At 36.4% G+C, this 15,137-nt stretch overlaps 1 protein-coding gene across 1 annotated transcript; it reads right to left on the reverse strand.

The window, feature by feature from the left end:
• Window positions 1–5,689: 5,689 nt before the first annotated feature.
• LOC109000752 lies at window positions 5,690–6,632 on the reverse strand. Its single transcript, XM_018977742.2, has one exon. It carries the CDS (start codon window positions 6,630–6,632, stop codon window positions 5,697–5,699), a length of 936 nt encoding a protein of 311 aa, XP_018833287.1. The 3' UTR covers window positions 5,690–5,696.
• Window positions 6,633–15,137: the final 8,505 nt, after the last annotated feature.

A 15,137-nucleotide genomic window follows, 5' to 3' on the forward strand; every position in this document is an offset into this window, starting at 1 on the left:
TCTTATTTCCAGACAATGACTTTTTCATGACGACAATTACTTTTTTGAACTAATTGAATCCTTTTTTTTTTTGTTAAGGACAACGTGACAGGGGAAATCCTCCTCTAGAGACCTAGTGAATGAGGTCTCTATCTTGTGCATTTGAACAAATTGGTCAAGAACAAAGGACCATATATCGCCTTGATTAGAGGCAAACCTTCCTCTGATATCTGGCACAAGAGACTAGGCACCCAAATGCACAAATCCTACATTGGGTTCTTAGGACTTACCAATTACCAGTATCATCTAGCAAGTCCTAGTTGAGTCTATGTATGCCTTTCGAATTAAGAAAAAGTAAAAACCTTTCATTTGTTAAGTCGTGTCGAGTTTCATCTAGGCCCTTAGAGTTAATTCACAGGGACGTGTGGACATCACTCATTACTTCAATAAGTGGATGTAACTACTATTTAGTTTTTACTGATGATTTTTCAAGATATTCATAGTTGTTTCCTCTTAAATTCAAGTCTGAAGTGTTTGAGTGTTTTGTTAAATTTAAATGAACTACTGAGAACTTTTATCTCATAAAATTGGCCAACTTCAAATTGATGGTAGAGATGAGTGCATCTCTCATACTTTCACTAAGTTCCTTAACAAAAATGTCATATTCTATCGTGTTACATGTCCACATACCTCCAAACAAAATGGCATTTCAAAAGGATGCACAGGCACATAGTTGAGACAAGTCTCATCTTATTGGCCCAATCCTCTGTCTCCTAAGTATTGTGTTGAGGCTTTCCATACTGTGGTCTATTCCATTAACATGTTACCCTCACCAGTTATTCAATATGAATACCTCTCTTTAAGCTTTTTAAAAAAACAGATTACTCTTTCATGAAAACTTTTAAGTGTTGCTATTATCCTTTATTAAGACCCTATACCAAACACAAGTTGAAATTTAGAAGCAAACAATATGTTTTCATAGGCTATGGATCCAATCACAAAGGCTACAAATGCCTTGACTTGGCTACCAACAAAGTCTACATATCTTGACATGTAGTATTTGATGGACAATTGTCCCTGCACAAGTTAGAGACTCTTCGTCCTACCTTGTGCGAGGCCACTTGCCCTCTTTAGGTACAATTCTTCTCCCTTCTCATTTTACTCCATTTATAACCTTGAAAACTTAGTACAACACTTTCATGTTTCACTTAAAACTATGCCTCCACTTGATCTTCCTACTAGAACTTCCCCTATTGTACCCTCTCCAACCTTGCCAACTGCTGCTGGTAAAAGTCATGAAACCATCTTGGTTTCAGAGAGAACCCACAGTCTAACTTAAGATAGTTCACTTCCTATACCAGACCTTGAGTCCCCACCTGAGCTATCCTCACCACATGTCATCACTAGATCCATGATTGACCATTCTAGACCTAAAGAATTCCCTGATTTCCATTTTTATCATTCTATCAAACACCTTATCAAAACCTCTTCCACAACTATTTTGCTTTGTGAGCCCAAAACCTTTTCATAGGCAATGCCTAACTCTGATTGGGTAGCTACAATGAAAGTGAATTTCAGGCTCTACTTGTTGATGATACATGGACTCTTTGTTGACAGCCTCATGGGAGACATATGATCCACAAGAAATGGGTCTACGAGTAAAAACCAGATGGTTCAATCGATCATTACAAGGTCAGATTGATGGCCAAAGTCTTCGAGCAAAAGGATAGTGTAGACTACAATGAAACATTTAGTCTAGTTATAAAACTAACCACGATTCAACTTCTCTTGACCCTAGCATTACATTTTGATTGGACCATCAAGCAATTGGATGTCTCCAATAATTTTCTCCATGGTTATCATACAAAAGAAGTCTACATGGAACAACCAAGAGGCTTTATTGATAGCAAACACCCTAGTCATGTGTGCAAGTTGAGTAAGGCTATCTGTGGCTGCAAGGAAGCCCCAAGGGCCTAGTACACTAGACTTACTCAATCTTTACAGTGCCTCGGATTTATAGAGTCATTATTAGACACCTTTCTCTTTATGCTCCATCAAGGGCCAGTCCACTTGTTTGTGCTAATATATGTGGATGACATTATAGTAACTAGTACACACACGCCAAGTATTGAATGGCTGATTTAGCAATTTATAACAAGAATTCAAAATGAAGGACTTGGGTAGCTTGTCATATTTTCTTGGTATACATGTTCATAGAGACAAGCATGGCATGCAGCTCAACCAAGCTAAGTACATCCTTGATCTACTAGATCAAACTGATATGATTGGGGCAAAGCCATTCTTGGCCCCATGTGTTTCAAGGAAGAACTTAAGCAAATATGATGGGGATCCTCTTGGTGAACCTACAGTTTATCAACACATAGTTGGGGCCTTGCAATATTGTACACTCACTAGATTTGATATATCTTTTTTAGTTAATCAATTTTTTTAGTTTTACATTATCCAACTACCTTTCATTTAACTGCAAAAAAAAGGGTGTTAAGATACCTCAAGGGCATAATAGATTATGGTTTGTTGTTCACAGCAATTAAAGGCCTATTGTGATTCAGATTGGGTTGGAGAGCCAATTGAAAAAAGGTTGACTAGTGGGTATGGGGTGTTTCATGACAACTGCTTAATATCTTGGTAGTCAAAGAAGCAGCCTATGATTGTAAGGTCTAGTACAAAAGTAGCCTATAGCTACTGCAAAATTATATTGGTTGCACATGCTTTTTAAGGACCTGCAATGTCCGATCATAGCACCTTCTTAGCTCTATTGTGATAATATAGGAGCACTGCAATTCAACTTGATACAAACCTCTTCCAAACTTGGTTAAAGACCCAGAGTCCATCCCAACAACAGAAGATGGTAAAGGTGTAGGAGTCCAACACATCACAAATAGACAGTTTGAGATATATCACATATAGATAGGATATGTGTCGATTATGTGTTTATCACAAGTTGCAAACTTTATCCTCTAGTTGTGTACTTCTCATGTGCAAGTTGTTTTTTATAAATACAAGTAACAGGCAAGAAGGATAAATTTTATTCTTGCCTTCATTCAACTCACTTTTCTTTCTTTCAATAGCATTAGATAATTGTGGAGAGATGGAAAATATTTGTGTTGAAGTCATTAGTAATGAGCCATGTAACTCTAGATTTTTGTTTCCAAAGAATTTCCTCTCCTTTCAAATTCTTTTGAAGTTCTGCTTTCAATATGCTTTCTTGCGTTATGTCATCTAGGTTGTCAATTTAAACGTGGTGTATCTTCTCATTTTGGCCCTTAATGGTCACCTGAATTTTCTAAAATATTCTCTATTCAGAGCCATTTTAACTTTTTTGATTTTCAAAGTTAAAGGGCTAGACTTACACCTCTCTTGGCCTTATCCACCAGTAATCAACCCCACAAGTGGTTTGAGTAGTACTATTGTAAAGAGTTATAAGAGAATGTATCTTAAAACAACAAGGATTTAAATTTTTATTGATCATATAATAAATCATTTTTGAGAATATTTAAAAAACATAATAAACACCCTATCGTTGTTGTCGTCATGGGCTGGCCGTCAACTTACCACCACTATCGGCTTAGGTCGAGCTGCTCTTAATTGGAAAACACTCTTAACTATCACAGGATGATTGATATTAAGCTAGAACCTAGCCACAATGGGATTGATGGCCTTCCCATAATTGTTAGGTTTGGCCATCCCGAGGTGGTAGCTATAGTTTCTTTTTAAATTTTTAACAGTTAAAATTAAAAATATTCAAGATGTGTTATGCGTAAGATATGACCATTACCAACCATAACTCCATCAGATCTAGTATAAGGAGTTGCAGATTGTAGATTACTTATGGAGGCTGTCATGTGGTAGGTAGCATCTGTATCAGGTTGCCAAGAGGGGTCCTAAGGGGGGTGTCATCAACCTTTAGAGCAGCAAAGGCTTGAGGAAGATTGTCTGCAATGAATGAATGGTTGAAGTGATTGAAGCATTTGAGAGCCGTATGATTCCTTTTGTTGCATATTTGGCAGATAGGAGTGTCATCCTTCTTGGTTGGAAAATTGTGTGCCATGAGGCTGACTATTGCTAGAGGAATTTCGAGAGGAGGAGGAAGATGTCTTGTTGCTAGATTGGTTTCTTTGGACAAAACCTTGCCCCTTGAATTAAAGAAACCAGACTGACTGTGACCCTTCTTGTTTTTAGAAGTCTTTTGAACATAGAAAACCATGGCAATGGTCTGAGTGCTATCAATTTGATGTCGTTCAACATAGCTTTCAAGGAGCGTAACCACTTCAGCATAGGATGGAAAAGGAGGGAGCAACATGGTGGCAGTAAAGATTTCAAAGTCTTTGCCAAGACCATTGAGCAACCACCAAGATTTTTTGTGATTGGGAACATGCTTGCCAATGACAGCCAATTCATTGCAAATAGTTTTGAAGCTATGAAGATATGCACTGAGGCCGTTAGTGCCACGAGTAATAGAAGTGAGCCTTTGCTTCAGTGCAAGGCTTCGATTTGAGGACACTCGAGCAAAAGCATGAACGAGTGCATGCCAGACTTTGGTAGCGGTGCCTAGACCAACAATAATGCCAAGCACCTCTTTTAAAAGGGCGGCAGTAAGCCAACCCTTGACCAAGTGATCTATCCTACGCCATTTATGGTACGTAGGATTCGATTGGAACTCAGAATCAGTGGTGGCAATGGTTTTTGGTGGAGTAGAAATCTCACCAGTAAGAAAACTTTGAAGATCATAACTTTTAAGGATGTTGATCATTTGAGTTTTCCACAAGAGGGAATCACTGGACGAGAGCTTAAGAGACAAGGTTGGAAATGTTCTATGTCACAAGGTAGGGATAGTCCTTAGAGGGAGAGGAGGAAAGAAAGGCGGTGGTAAGGCTTGACATATTTGGAAAAAAACAATTCTCTCTATCTTTTCCCGTTGGCTCTGGATATCATGAGGAGTTTTGAGAAAATTATATCTCACTGGTTGTAGATAGAGAGAAGGTTGTATTGCTTTATATAATATTTACAAGACTACAAAGAGCTCAGTTAATGGCCGCTTTGTACAGAAGGTAAGAATTACATGTATAACTAGACTTTGTAAATAGATATGATAGACTTTCCAAGTATGGTGAAGCCATTCTGTCAATGAGGATCTTTAGGAGGATATTCAACTGATTTGCTCTTATTACGTTGAAGATCTGCATCTTGTTGATTTATAGGCTCTATTGATGTTACGACGTTATCAGACTTTGGTCTCGATCTGCGCCCCCCAACATTTGGTCATTCACGTTATCTTAGTTGAATTTTGAAAAATAGAACATGGCGGTTAAAGGTAGCTCAAGCAGCATTTGGTTTGCATTACCCACGCGCACATACAAATCCATCGACTTATAAAGCGCTGTACATAACATGCATGCCTGTATTCCATACCCCTACAGCCTAACTATATGTGGATATATAATACCAACCCTAGCTTGGCAATGAATAATCTATCACGCCAAGTAGAATTGGTGGAAACACAGTGCAGTCCATATAGTTGTTATCATTTCCCGAAATCAATTTACATTTTTTTTTTTTGCAACAATAGTTAAAAGGGGTTTAAGACCAATGAATATGTCTAATTAATTAAACTTACAATGCAGCTGTTCATTGTCATTTTGCTAAAAGGGTTTTGTTTAATTAAGAGACACAGACAATTGATCAGTCTCTCTTAATAGTCAGTCAATTTTCCAAGCATGAAGAAAAAGACAGAATTCGGAGGCTGTTAGATTACTCTTAGTAGAATAAAACCCAGTGGAGCTTCCATCGCTATCACCACCTCCTCCATGGCTGCTGCATTCTCTGCTGTTACTGTCACATTGATCCGGTGCGCCTGGCTTGAATATAAACAAACCATGCCCCAGGCCAGGGCTACTAAATAGCCAGTCATGTACATCCCAGAACACTTGCACCGGGTGCTTGTTAACTTGCACGGTCTGGTTCCCTCTGAACTTCCATTGTAAATTCCGAACGTGAATCAACACGATCCCATCAATGCTTATCCACATTTCGGGGTCTCTAGGTCCCGATGTCGAGCTCTCCACAACAATTTCGTGTTCTTTTCTCTCGTCCAATTTAGCTCTTGTAGAGAAGCTTCTCTTGGCGAATACGTTTTCTTTCTTGTAAACTAGAACAGCATCAACAAGGGCCGGCCTGGATTTTGTTCTCTTATATGCCTTTTTCTTATAGTCTCCCAATAACAACACCACCTCTTCATCTGAAACTAGAGCAACATAATAATCCGCAAACGGCTCAGGCCCGCCGGAAAATTTAGCCGAACGGAGATCCCAGTAGACCTCCACTTGATTCCCTTCCACCTCAAATGACTTAAAGCCTTTTTTGCTCCAAAAATGCCAAGGCTTGAGGTCAATCTTGCAAGAGAAATGATAATCGCCTTCTAGACTATCCACCTTAATGCTGAAGGAATGGTTCATGAGGTTCTTACACCATAACACCGTCACATTACGCCAATATCCTGCAACATTGGTTAGGTAGACGCAGGTGACGGTGCTCTGAGCCGTTTTATTTGTTAGAGGCTCTTCATAAGTTATTCTCTCAGCCAATGGCGATGGTTGATTCAATGACTGAACTCTAACAGATCGTTGAAAAGACATTTTTTTTTCCTTCTAAATAAATATGTCCCTATATTTCTCGGATATATACTTGGATCTTAAGAAGCCAAGACGCCGAGAGAAAGGTATTACCTTTTTCCTGGATATCCCATCATAATCAATCGACATGGATTCTAATCCGCATGTTATCGTACTTTCCCGTCGCACTAATTAATTTGATTCTTGCAACTATGCGCTTGACATGACTAGACTAATCATAAATTCTTTACTTATCACGACATGGACGTCTTACCTCAAGATCAGAAGTTTTGAGGAGCATTGGCAGAAAAAGCTATCCACCCAAGACTTAGGCCGAGGACCGATGTGATCAATTCTGCTTTTGAAAACTAAAGGGCATCCAGTCGACGATTGATTATCGGGAAATTAGTTTTCCAGAGATCTTTGGTGAAGATAGAAAACAAGGAGGGACAGTCACGGAAGGTTGTTTTTTTGTGGAGAAAAACAAGGAGGGACATACACGAAAGTCTCTTTCTTAGAGGCTGAAAGCTCAGGCATACCGAAAGAGAAGGGGTTATGGGAACGTCCGACTCCTTACAGGTAACATTCAGTTCTTTGTCCAATCAACGTCAAACGACTTTTAAAAATTTAGCATTCTCCATCTGTCAGCTGTAACCATTGGCCTCTCCCAATATTTATTTTTTTAAATAAGTACTTTTCTATATCTTGTAAGAATTTATGAAAAAGTTAATTTTCCCTTAAAAAAAAAAATCTTGAAGTATCCAGAAAATTATAATAATAATAATATTATTTCTTGGAAAGACTTCAGTATATGTAGAATTTGGTTTTTATTAATTATAATTCACAATATAGCCCCGAGTCATAAGTTTGAAGTTTTCTTAAAAATTTCAAATTTTGGCTTTACATATTATAAAGAAATTTCATAAATGTTTATTTTTTATTTTTTCCTTTCGGTTTTATTCAAAATTTTTCTTATTTGTTTATACTATTTCTACTTATATATAAAGTGCGAATCGCCAATGAACAGTATTTTCGTCTAATATTTTCGTTTTCAATTTTACCCCTGCTTCTATTCCCAAATTTCGGTTTTGCCACTGAGATTCTTCCCATTTTGCCCCTAATTTCTCCCGCGCGCGAGGCCCTCCTCCCGTCTCCCCCGTCCGTTTCTTCATCTCCTACAGTGCGCCGCCGCACGCCTTTGTGCTCGACACCGCCGCTCTCATTCTCTTCCCCTCCGACCGGCGTCCATTCCCTTCCAATCTCAGTCTCTCTCGTGCCGCCGTTGACCGCCACGAGTGAATCCAAGCCGCGGCCCGTCAGATTCTTTGTAGCCTCCAGTGTGCTGCCACACGCCGACGTGGCTAACACCGCCCCACCCATTCTCTTCCCCTCCGTTCGGCGTTCCTCCTCTTCCAATATCAGCCCCTATCGTGCCGCCGTTGACCGCCACGAGCAATCCAAGCCGTGGCCCGTTCGATTCTTCGTCGCCTCCAGTACGCCGCCGCACGCCGGCGTGCCTAACACCGCCCCACCCATTCTCTTCCCCTCCGTCTGGCGTTCCTCCCCTTCCAATATCAGCTCCTATCGTGCCGCCGTTGACCGCTACAAGCGAATCCAAGCCGCGGCTTTTTTTTTTTTAATTTTATTTTATTTTTTTGATAAGAGCGGCTGTGTCTTTTATTGTGTTTTATTTCCTTTAATTTTGAATTATGTAAATATTGAATTCAATTGTTCCATTTCAGTATAAATCTAATTTTTTCCTTATTAATGATTTTTGTTTAATGATTTATTAAGAAATAAACTTAAATATTTTTTTTTAATTTCTGGATAAACTGAATAGTTTATTAATTAACCTGAAATTAATTACATTATTTGAGGTAGATCTATAGTTTCTTATGTATTATAGTTTATTTATTTTTTTTTAAAGGAAAATGATAGGGTTACTACTCTCCTACTACTCATTTACTATTCTTTTATATTTGATTTTTTTTTAAAATTTTTTATTTTACTTAATGGTTAAGGAAGTGATTATTAATAAAATTATATATTTTTTTAATTTTTTCAATTAAGGATGTTAAAAAAATACTTCAAAGAAAATGATAAAAAAATAAAAAAAATTTGAAATTAACTATAAGTAGTAATTGGGTAGTAATAGGGTAGTAACCCTATCATTACCTTTTTTTAAATGTAAAGGACGAGATTTTGTAAAATATATGATTAAATTTTGTAATACTTACCACTATAGTTTTGAATTTTAAAACTGACACATTATATATTTATTTTGGAAATAAAAAATATACAACATACGCATCCAACTATAATTATTAAGAGTAATAATAGTAGGTTGGTTAGTATAATTACAAATTTTTATAAGGAAATAAATGATAACTTCTTAATAATTTAAAAATATAATATGTCATTATTATTATTTTATTTAGCCAAGTGTGAAAATGTTAAATAAATTAATGTTTTTCATTGTTATTATTTCATATAGTGTTTCTGTTTTAATAATATTAAAAAAAGTTATGAAAACTTTTGAAGTAAATTAAGATGATGTAGTTTGCATTCTTAAATTAAGAACTAAACTGCCTTTAAACTAACGCAATAATTTAACATTATCTGTAGTGTTAAGTAATATGGTCTAGAATATGTTAATATATATTAGAACATTTTTAATTTTTTCCTTCTTTGAAAATTTATATAATGTTGGAGAGAGTTAGATGAGATGAAATTTTATAAAAAATAATTGAAAGAGAGAAAGAGTTAAATAAAAAATATTATAAAATTAAAATATTATAAGACACGTAGATTATAATTTTATAATATTATTTTTATTTTGAAATTTAAAAAGATAAATTATATTTTACTTGAAATTTGAAATTTTGAGAAAGTTGTAATGATTATTTTAAAAGTTTTGTATTTCAGTTATGTTTAAAAATGAGATAGGATATGATATGAAAATTTTGGAATAAAATCTATTTTCAAATAGACTTTTATTTGAAAATAAGTTAAGGATGAACTGTGTTCTTATCAATTTCTCTCTTTTTTTTTTGTTTTTCTCATCAAATCCGGTTCTCTTATGTTTTTGCTCTATTGCCGATTAGGTGAGTTTGGATACTGATGTTTTTTTTTTTTTGATAGGTTAGATCCTAATTGAGATGAGATTAGTTGAAATGAAAATTAAAAGTTAAATAAAATATTATTAGAATATTATTTTTTAATATTATAGAAACATTAGCCTTTTAAACAAGAGATTTTGGTAAGTTTAACCAAACAATATTTTATTTTTAGTAAAAGAAATAATCTTAATTTGCTTATGGATGTTACATTTCATTTAAGTATATTCAATTCTTGAGTTTGTTGCCTAACAAGATCTAAAATTCTCAATATATGTTATTTTATCTGGAACTCGTAAAAATATTATTGGATATAATTATTGATATTAGGGTTTATAATATGAGATAAAAAGGAAAATGATTTAGTCAAAAATCCTTACGCATATGTTGCTTGTGATAATATGATGATTTGCTTTACACGATGATTCTATCTGAAGTTGGTCATATTTTACTGTCTATTATACATCTCGCAACATTTAATAGTAGACAACTAGACATACGTGCAGCGCATGTTATCCTAACTAGTATTTATAATAAAAGATTGAGTTTAGACCCTACCGATAGAAATTCATGTTATCGCTTTGGACCAAGGTGTCCCCTCTACAAATGATCCCATGTTGGATTGAAATGGCCTTGTTATTCTTTCTGGTCTGACCAAGGTACCTACTTTTGCAAGACACCCAAATTACGCTAAAATGCCCCTACCACATATCTGTATTGACTAAAATAACCCTACAATAAATCAAATTAGACAAAAACTGCCCTTATGGAAATCAAACTAACCAACGACAAAAAAAAATTCTCCAAAACCAACTTTATCTTCTTTCGCACTCCCCACTCTTTATCTACCATATTCTTGTTCTTCATTTTTGTGTTCTTTCTCTTCTCCTTTTGCTTTAGAGATAGTTTCAAATACCGTACCGTACCGGCTGGTACGGCCAAAATATGTCGTAACAGCCACTGGTCTGGTACACATATTGTATATGTTTCGTACCGGCCTGTATTTTGGCCTTTATTTTTTTTTTTCATTTTTTCAAACTACAAGTTCATTTTTTTACTCTCAATTCAGATCAGACTATTTATAATTTATATATAATTTATTCATATATACACTAGTATTTTAGAATATAATTTTTATATATATATATTTATATGTATAATTTATTCATATATCGACTATCCCGAAATGGTATTGGTACCGAAATATTTCATTCCAGTGCCTTGACCGGTACGGCGTCCGGTACGGTATTCAAAACATCGCTTTAGACTTCTTCTTCTCCAAGAGATTGGAGAGTCATGTTTGTTTGTTGACCATGGCGTGAGCCACAACAAAGATGGACGATTGTATCAACGTTACTAGATATTACCACGATGCGACCTGTAGATGGAGTTTTTTCGATGGGTATTTGTGTTGTCGGCTTGATGGTTTTGAGATAGAGATTTTTGGTGGCAATTTCTGTGTGGACTTGATAAGATACTAGTACACTTTACATGCTTGGGAGTCAAGATCCCATGTAATTTTTAGCAATTTGATCGAGCACGATTATCAAGTATGTAATGCGAGCAAAGCGCTCACTCCACGGGTGCGAGATGTTGTTGCTCGCCTTGGGTAGTGAGCGTTTTTACTTTTGCATGCCCTGTTGTCTGACCCTCTTTCTTCACCTCCAGGTTCGAGCTTTCTTTGAGCCCGAGACCGAGGTCGGATACTTTTGGAGATTGGATCTTTGCACATGATTGGGGTATTCTTTGAGATCGGGGTATGCTTTACACGCTTGAGAGACGAGCTCCGTGCAACCTTCATTTTCCCATCCTATGATCATTTTTCCATCCCACCTTCATATTTACGTTCCCCTGGAATGTTATGTGAGCTTGTATGCGGTGAGCTCTCGTGGCCATTGGGCAACATTCCCGAGCATATAATTTGTGCTGAGCAAAGTGCTCGCCCACAGGTGTGATATCCCTTCATTTATTTGCTTGAATTCTCGCCCCTGAGAGTAGCATGTTTTATTAGTCTAGGACATGCATTTTATTTTTCTGTTTTTAATTTATATTTATATTTTCAATTTTTTTATTTAAGAAAAAAGAAAAAGAAAAATACAATATAATTTTTTTTTGGGTAATTCTAAGTTACTTTTGGGAAGTGCATGGTTGACATGTCAAAATTGTGAGCCAATGTGTTCTCATAAAATAAATTCTTGAACTTATGTATCTCTCTACTTTGTGCTGTTCGTTTTGTGCATACCAACCCTATGGGTCATCTTGACAAAATTCATTTATAAAGCACTATGAGGAACTTATATATATGCACCATTGTTCTATATTGTTTATTGAGATGCTCAACATAGAGAAAGTGCATGACTTGAATTGACTAATACTAGTTGAACTTAGTACAAAAATAAAGAGATCTCCCCTTGCCAAACACAAATGGTTGATCCATATAGAAAAAGTCGATTTTGAATCATTGCAAAAAAAGACAAACACCTTACACGGATCTATCTCTTAAGTCCTTATAGAAAGAATCGTTGCTCTAATCATTGTGGAAAAAGATGAGCAACAAAAACTGGACATATAAAAGGGTTGTGCAAACAAGTGTTTGGAGGAGATATTTATGTATCTAGGCTCTAATATAAAGTTTGACTTTTGAGTTGAGTGATGATCTCTTGGGAGCATCTATAAGAAGAAAATACGTATGAATAACATTATGAAAAATATACTGAAGAGAAAAAGAAATAAAGAGTTGCTATTCTATAAAGGTTTGCTCACTCACACACTCACATGACCTTTGACATTGATGATCTTATGAGGAGTGAACATCCATAGTGATTGTTGCAAATAAAAATGTGTACTCTATTGAATTTTGTTTGTGAGTAACACTGTGTTTGAACTAGGATGCATCTAGACATGTTATTTGCCTCATTTTTTTTTAATTAAAAAAAAAATATAAAAAGATTTTATTTTATATAAAATAAATAAAATGGCAAAAATATAAAATATATTTTATATTATTTTGATGGTTTTATTTTTTTTGGTATGGGTTAGCGTTGGGCATTTGTGCTTCTGGAGTAGAAGTATGAGAGGTGGTCTTTGTTTTTATGAAATAAGTCCCTGTGGGACTCTATGCTAAGAGTCTGTGCACGACACATGTAACTATTAGTGACTTAAGTCACTTAGACCACTAAGACCCAGACCCCCTTTACATCCCGATATCTACCTTACTCACTCATCGCAATACACAGACCCACGACACTGCCTTATGCTAGCCTTAGCCCTTCTCATTCCTTCCTTATCTCATTCATCGTTTTTTGATAAAGCAACATGTCTGATTATTTTGATCCACTGGTCTATATCACAGTAAGATTACTTCATTAAAATCTCTCTTTTTCAAGTTCTAGGGTTCGACGCATATATATGGAAATTGAGTTGTTGAGTTTTGTTATGTGGAGTTGGGGCTTGGATTGTTGTTGGGTTATATATGCATTTACTCATATGATTACATGAATCTATATTTTGCATGTATAGAGGATGATGTTTGGTGGGATGTGGCATTCTTGATTTTGGTTTTTAACTAATGCCCACTAAGCATTTGTGTTTATTCCTTAATCAAGTCACACTCCTTAGTTGTGTCTATTTGCTATAGTCCTTGTGGAAGGTTGAATTAATATCGAGGGATTGAAAATGTCTTGTTCTTCATTGTTATTGGACTCCTTCAATTTTGATCTTGGCTATTTTTATACTGATCTTGTTGACATAATGATTCATATGAGGTTGAAGGAAAGAGTAAAGAGAAAGAAAATTGAGAACTCCTCAAGCAAGGACGAATTTGGGCCAGAACTAGTGCAGCTAGGAGAGTCATAAGCTCCTCCTCCTCCTCCACCCATAATTGTACCATCAAGTGCTACATTCGAATACTTCACAATTGTTGAAGCCGAGATTGTATATAAAACTATGTTCGCCAAAGACCTGTTTTGGGTGAACACGAGGTAAGCATTATTGATTTTCCTACGGATGACTTTCAACTCATCTGTCATATTTACACTGAATGAGGTTGGGAAAAACTCACTCACTCCTCTCCCATACCTTGTGTTGATGTAGTCCGTAAATTTTATTCAAATATTGCACACTTCAACCTTGATGATCATAATATTATCTCCATTGTTCTGGGAATACAAATTGAGGTATCTCCAGCTGTTCTTAGAGGGCTTTTTGATATTCCTGAGGTAGAAGAATTGCTATATCCTTATAAGGGAATGGGGTCCCCACAAAGATTGCCATGTGCAATCTTTTTGTTGGCCCTGATCGCCCAAAGTGGACTACTAAAACACATAGGCTTCCCCTAAATCATATGCTATCTCAATTTAGGCTGCTTGCAAAAATTGTGCTCACTAACTTTTGGCCCATTAGGCGGCACACTGAAATCACACTAGAAAGAGCTTATTTCATGTATGCTTTGGCTACTGGGGTCTCAATTGATTTCCTACGTCATGTTATAGACATTATTCATCATTCTCACGTGGAAAAAGAGTTGAATCTGCCTTTTGGAAGTTTGATCACTAAATTGGCTATGAAAGCCAAAGTCCCTCTTAGGAACAATGAGCCTACAATGAAGATGGTTGGTTCTATCTCAACTCTTACAATAGTCAAGTCTGAGGCAATGATTACTAAGAACAAACATCCAACCACTGAGTCTGCTTCTTCACCTCCTGAGTCTTCCATACCTATTGCTCGAGTTCTTGAGTAGATCATTCTTTTGTCCCAAAAGTTTGAGGCATTCACTGCTAAATGGGAGGCGAGTCAGTCCAAATTAGAGCAGCAAATAGCCGTTGTACGTTCTGATTGCATACAAGCCAATGATAGACTTGTTCAGCTTTCTTTGGATATGTAACAAGTAGTGGAAAATGTAACTGGTTCAGATGCAGAACAATAAAACCCCATTACTGATTGCTGACAAAAATGGGGAGCATAAGTTGAGGGGGAGCAACAAGAGCATAGCAACAGCAACAACCGTAAGGCCCAGTTTCTTCATCAAGTGGCCCGGACCTGGCGTGAAAATGGCCCAGCCATTTTAGTGTTTAGTAAGGGTCTCGAACGACGTCGTTTTTGGAGGTGAGTGTTTCTTCTTCAACTTCCATTTCTTTCTCTCCTTTATTTCCGCATTTCTCTACTTCAGTTCAGTTTCTTCCGCACTCCTCTCTCTCGCACGTCTCTCCTTTCTCTTTTTCGGTTTCATTTTTATTCCTTGTGGTGGCGTTATTTTGTGGCTTCCGAAACTCATACCCATAACTCCCCATTTCAGCTTTCACTTAAATCAATTCCTCACTTTGCAGCAGGGCACGAGATTCCCTCTCGCATCTCTCCAGCTTTTCCGTTGGTTCTCTTCCTCCTGTTCAAGATTTCATCTTCAGGTATAACCTCT

The sequence above is a fragment of the Juglans regia genome, chromosome 1, assembly GCF_001411555.2.
Source record: "Juglans regia cultivar Chandler chromosome 1, Walnut 2.0, whole genome shotgun sequence".
Taxonomy (NCBI): domain Eukaryota; kingdom Viridiplantae; phylum Streptophyta; class Magnoliopsida; order Fagales; family Juglandaceae; genus Juglans; species Juglans regia.

Bases quoted from the DNA above. Each gene is read 5' to 3' on its own strand.
- LOC109000752 (XM_018977742.2), bottom strand. From the start codon at position 6,632: ATGTCTTTTCAACGATCTGTTAGAGTTCAGTCATTGAATCAACCATCG.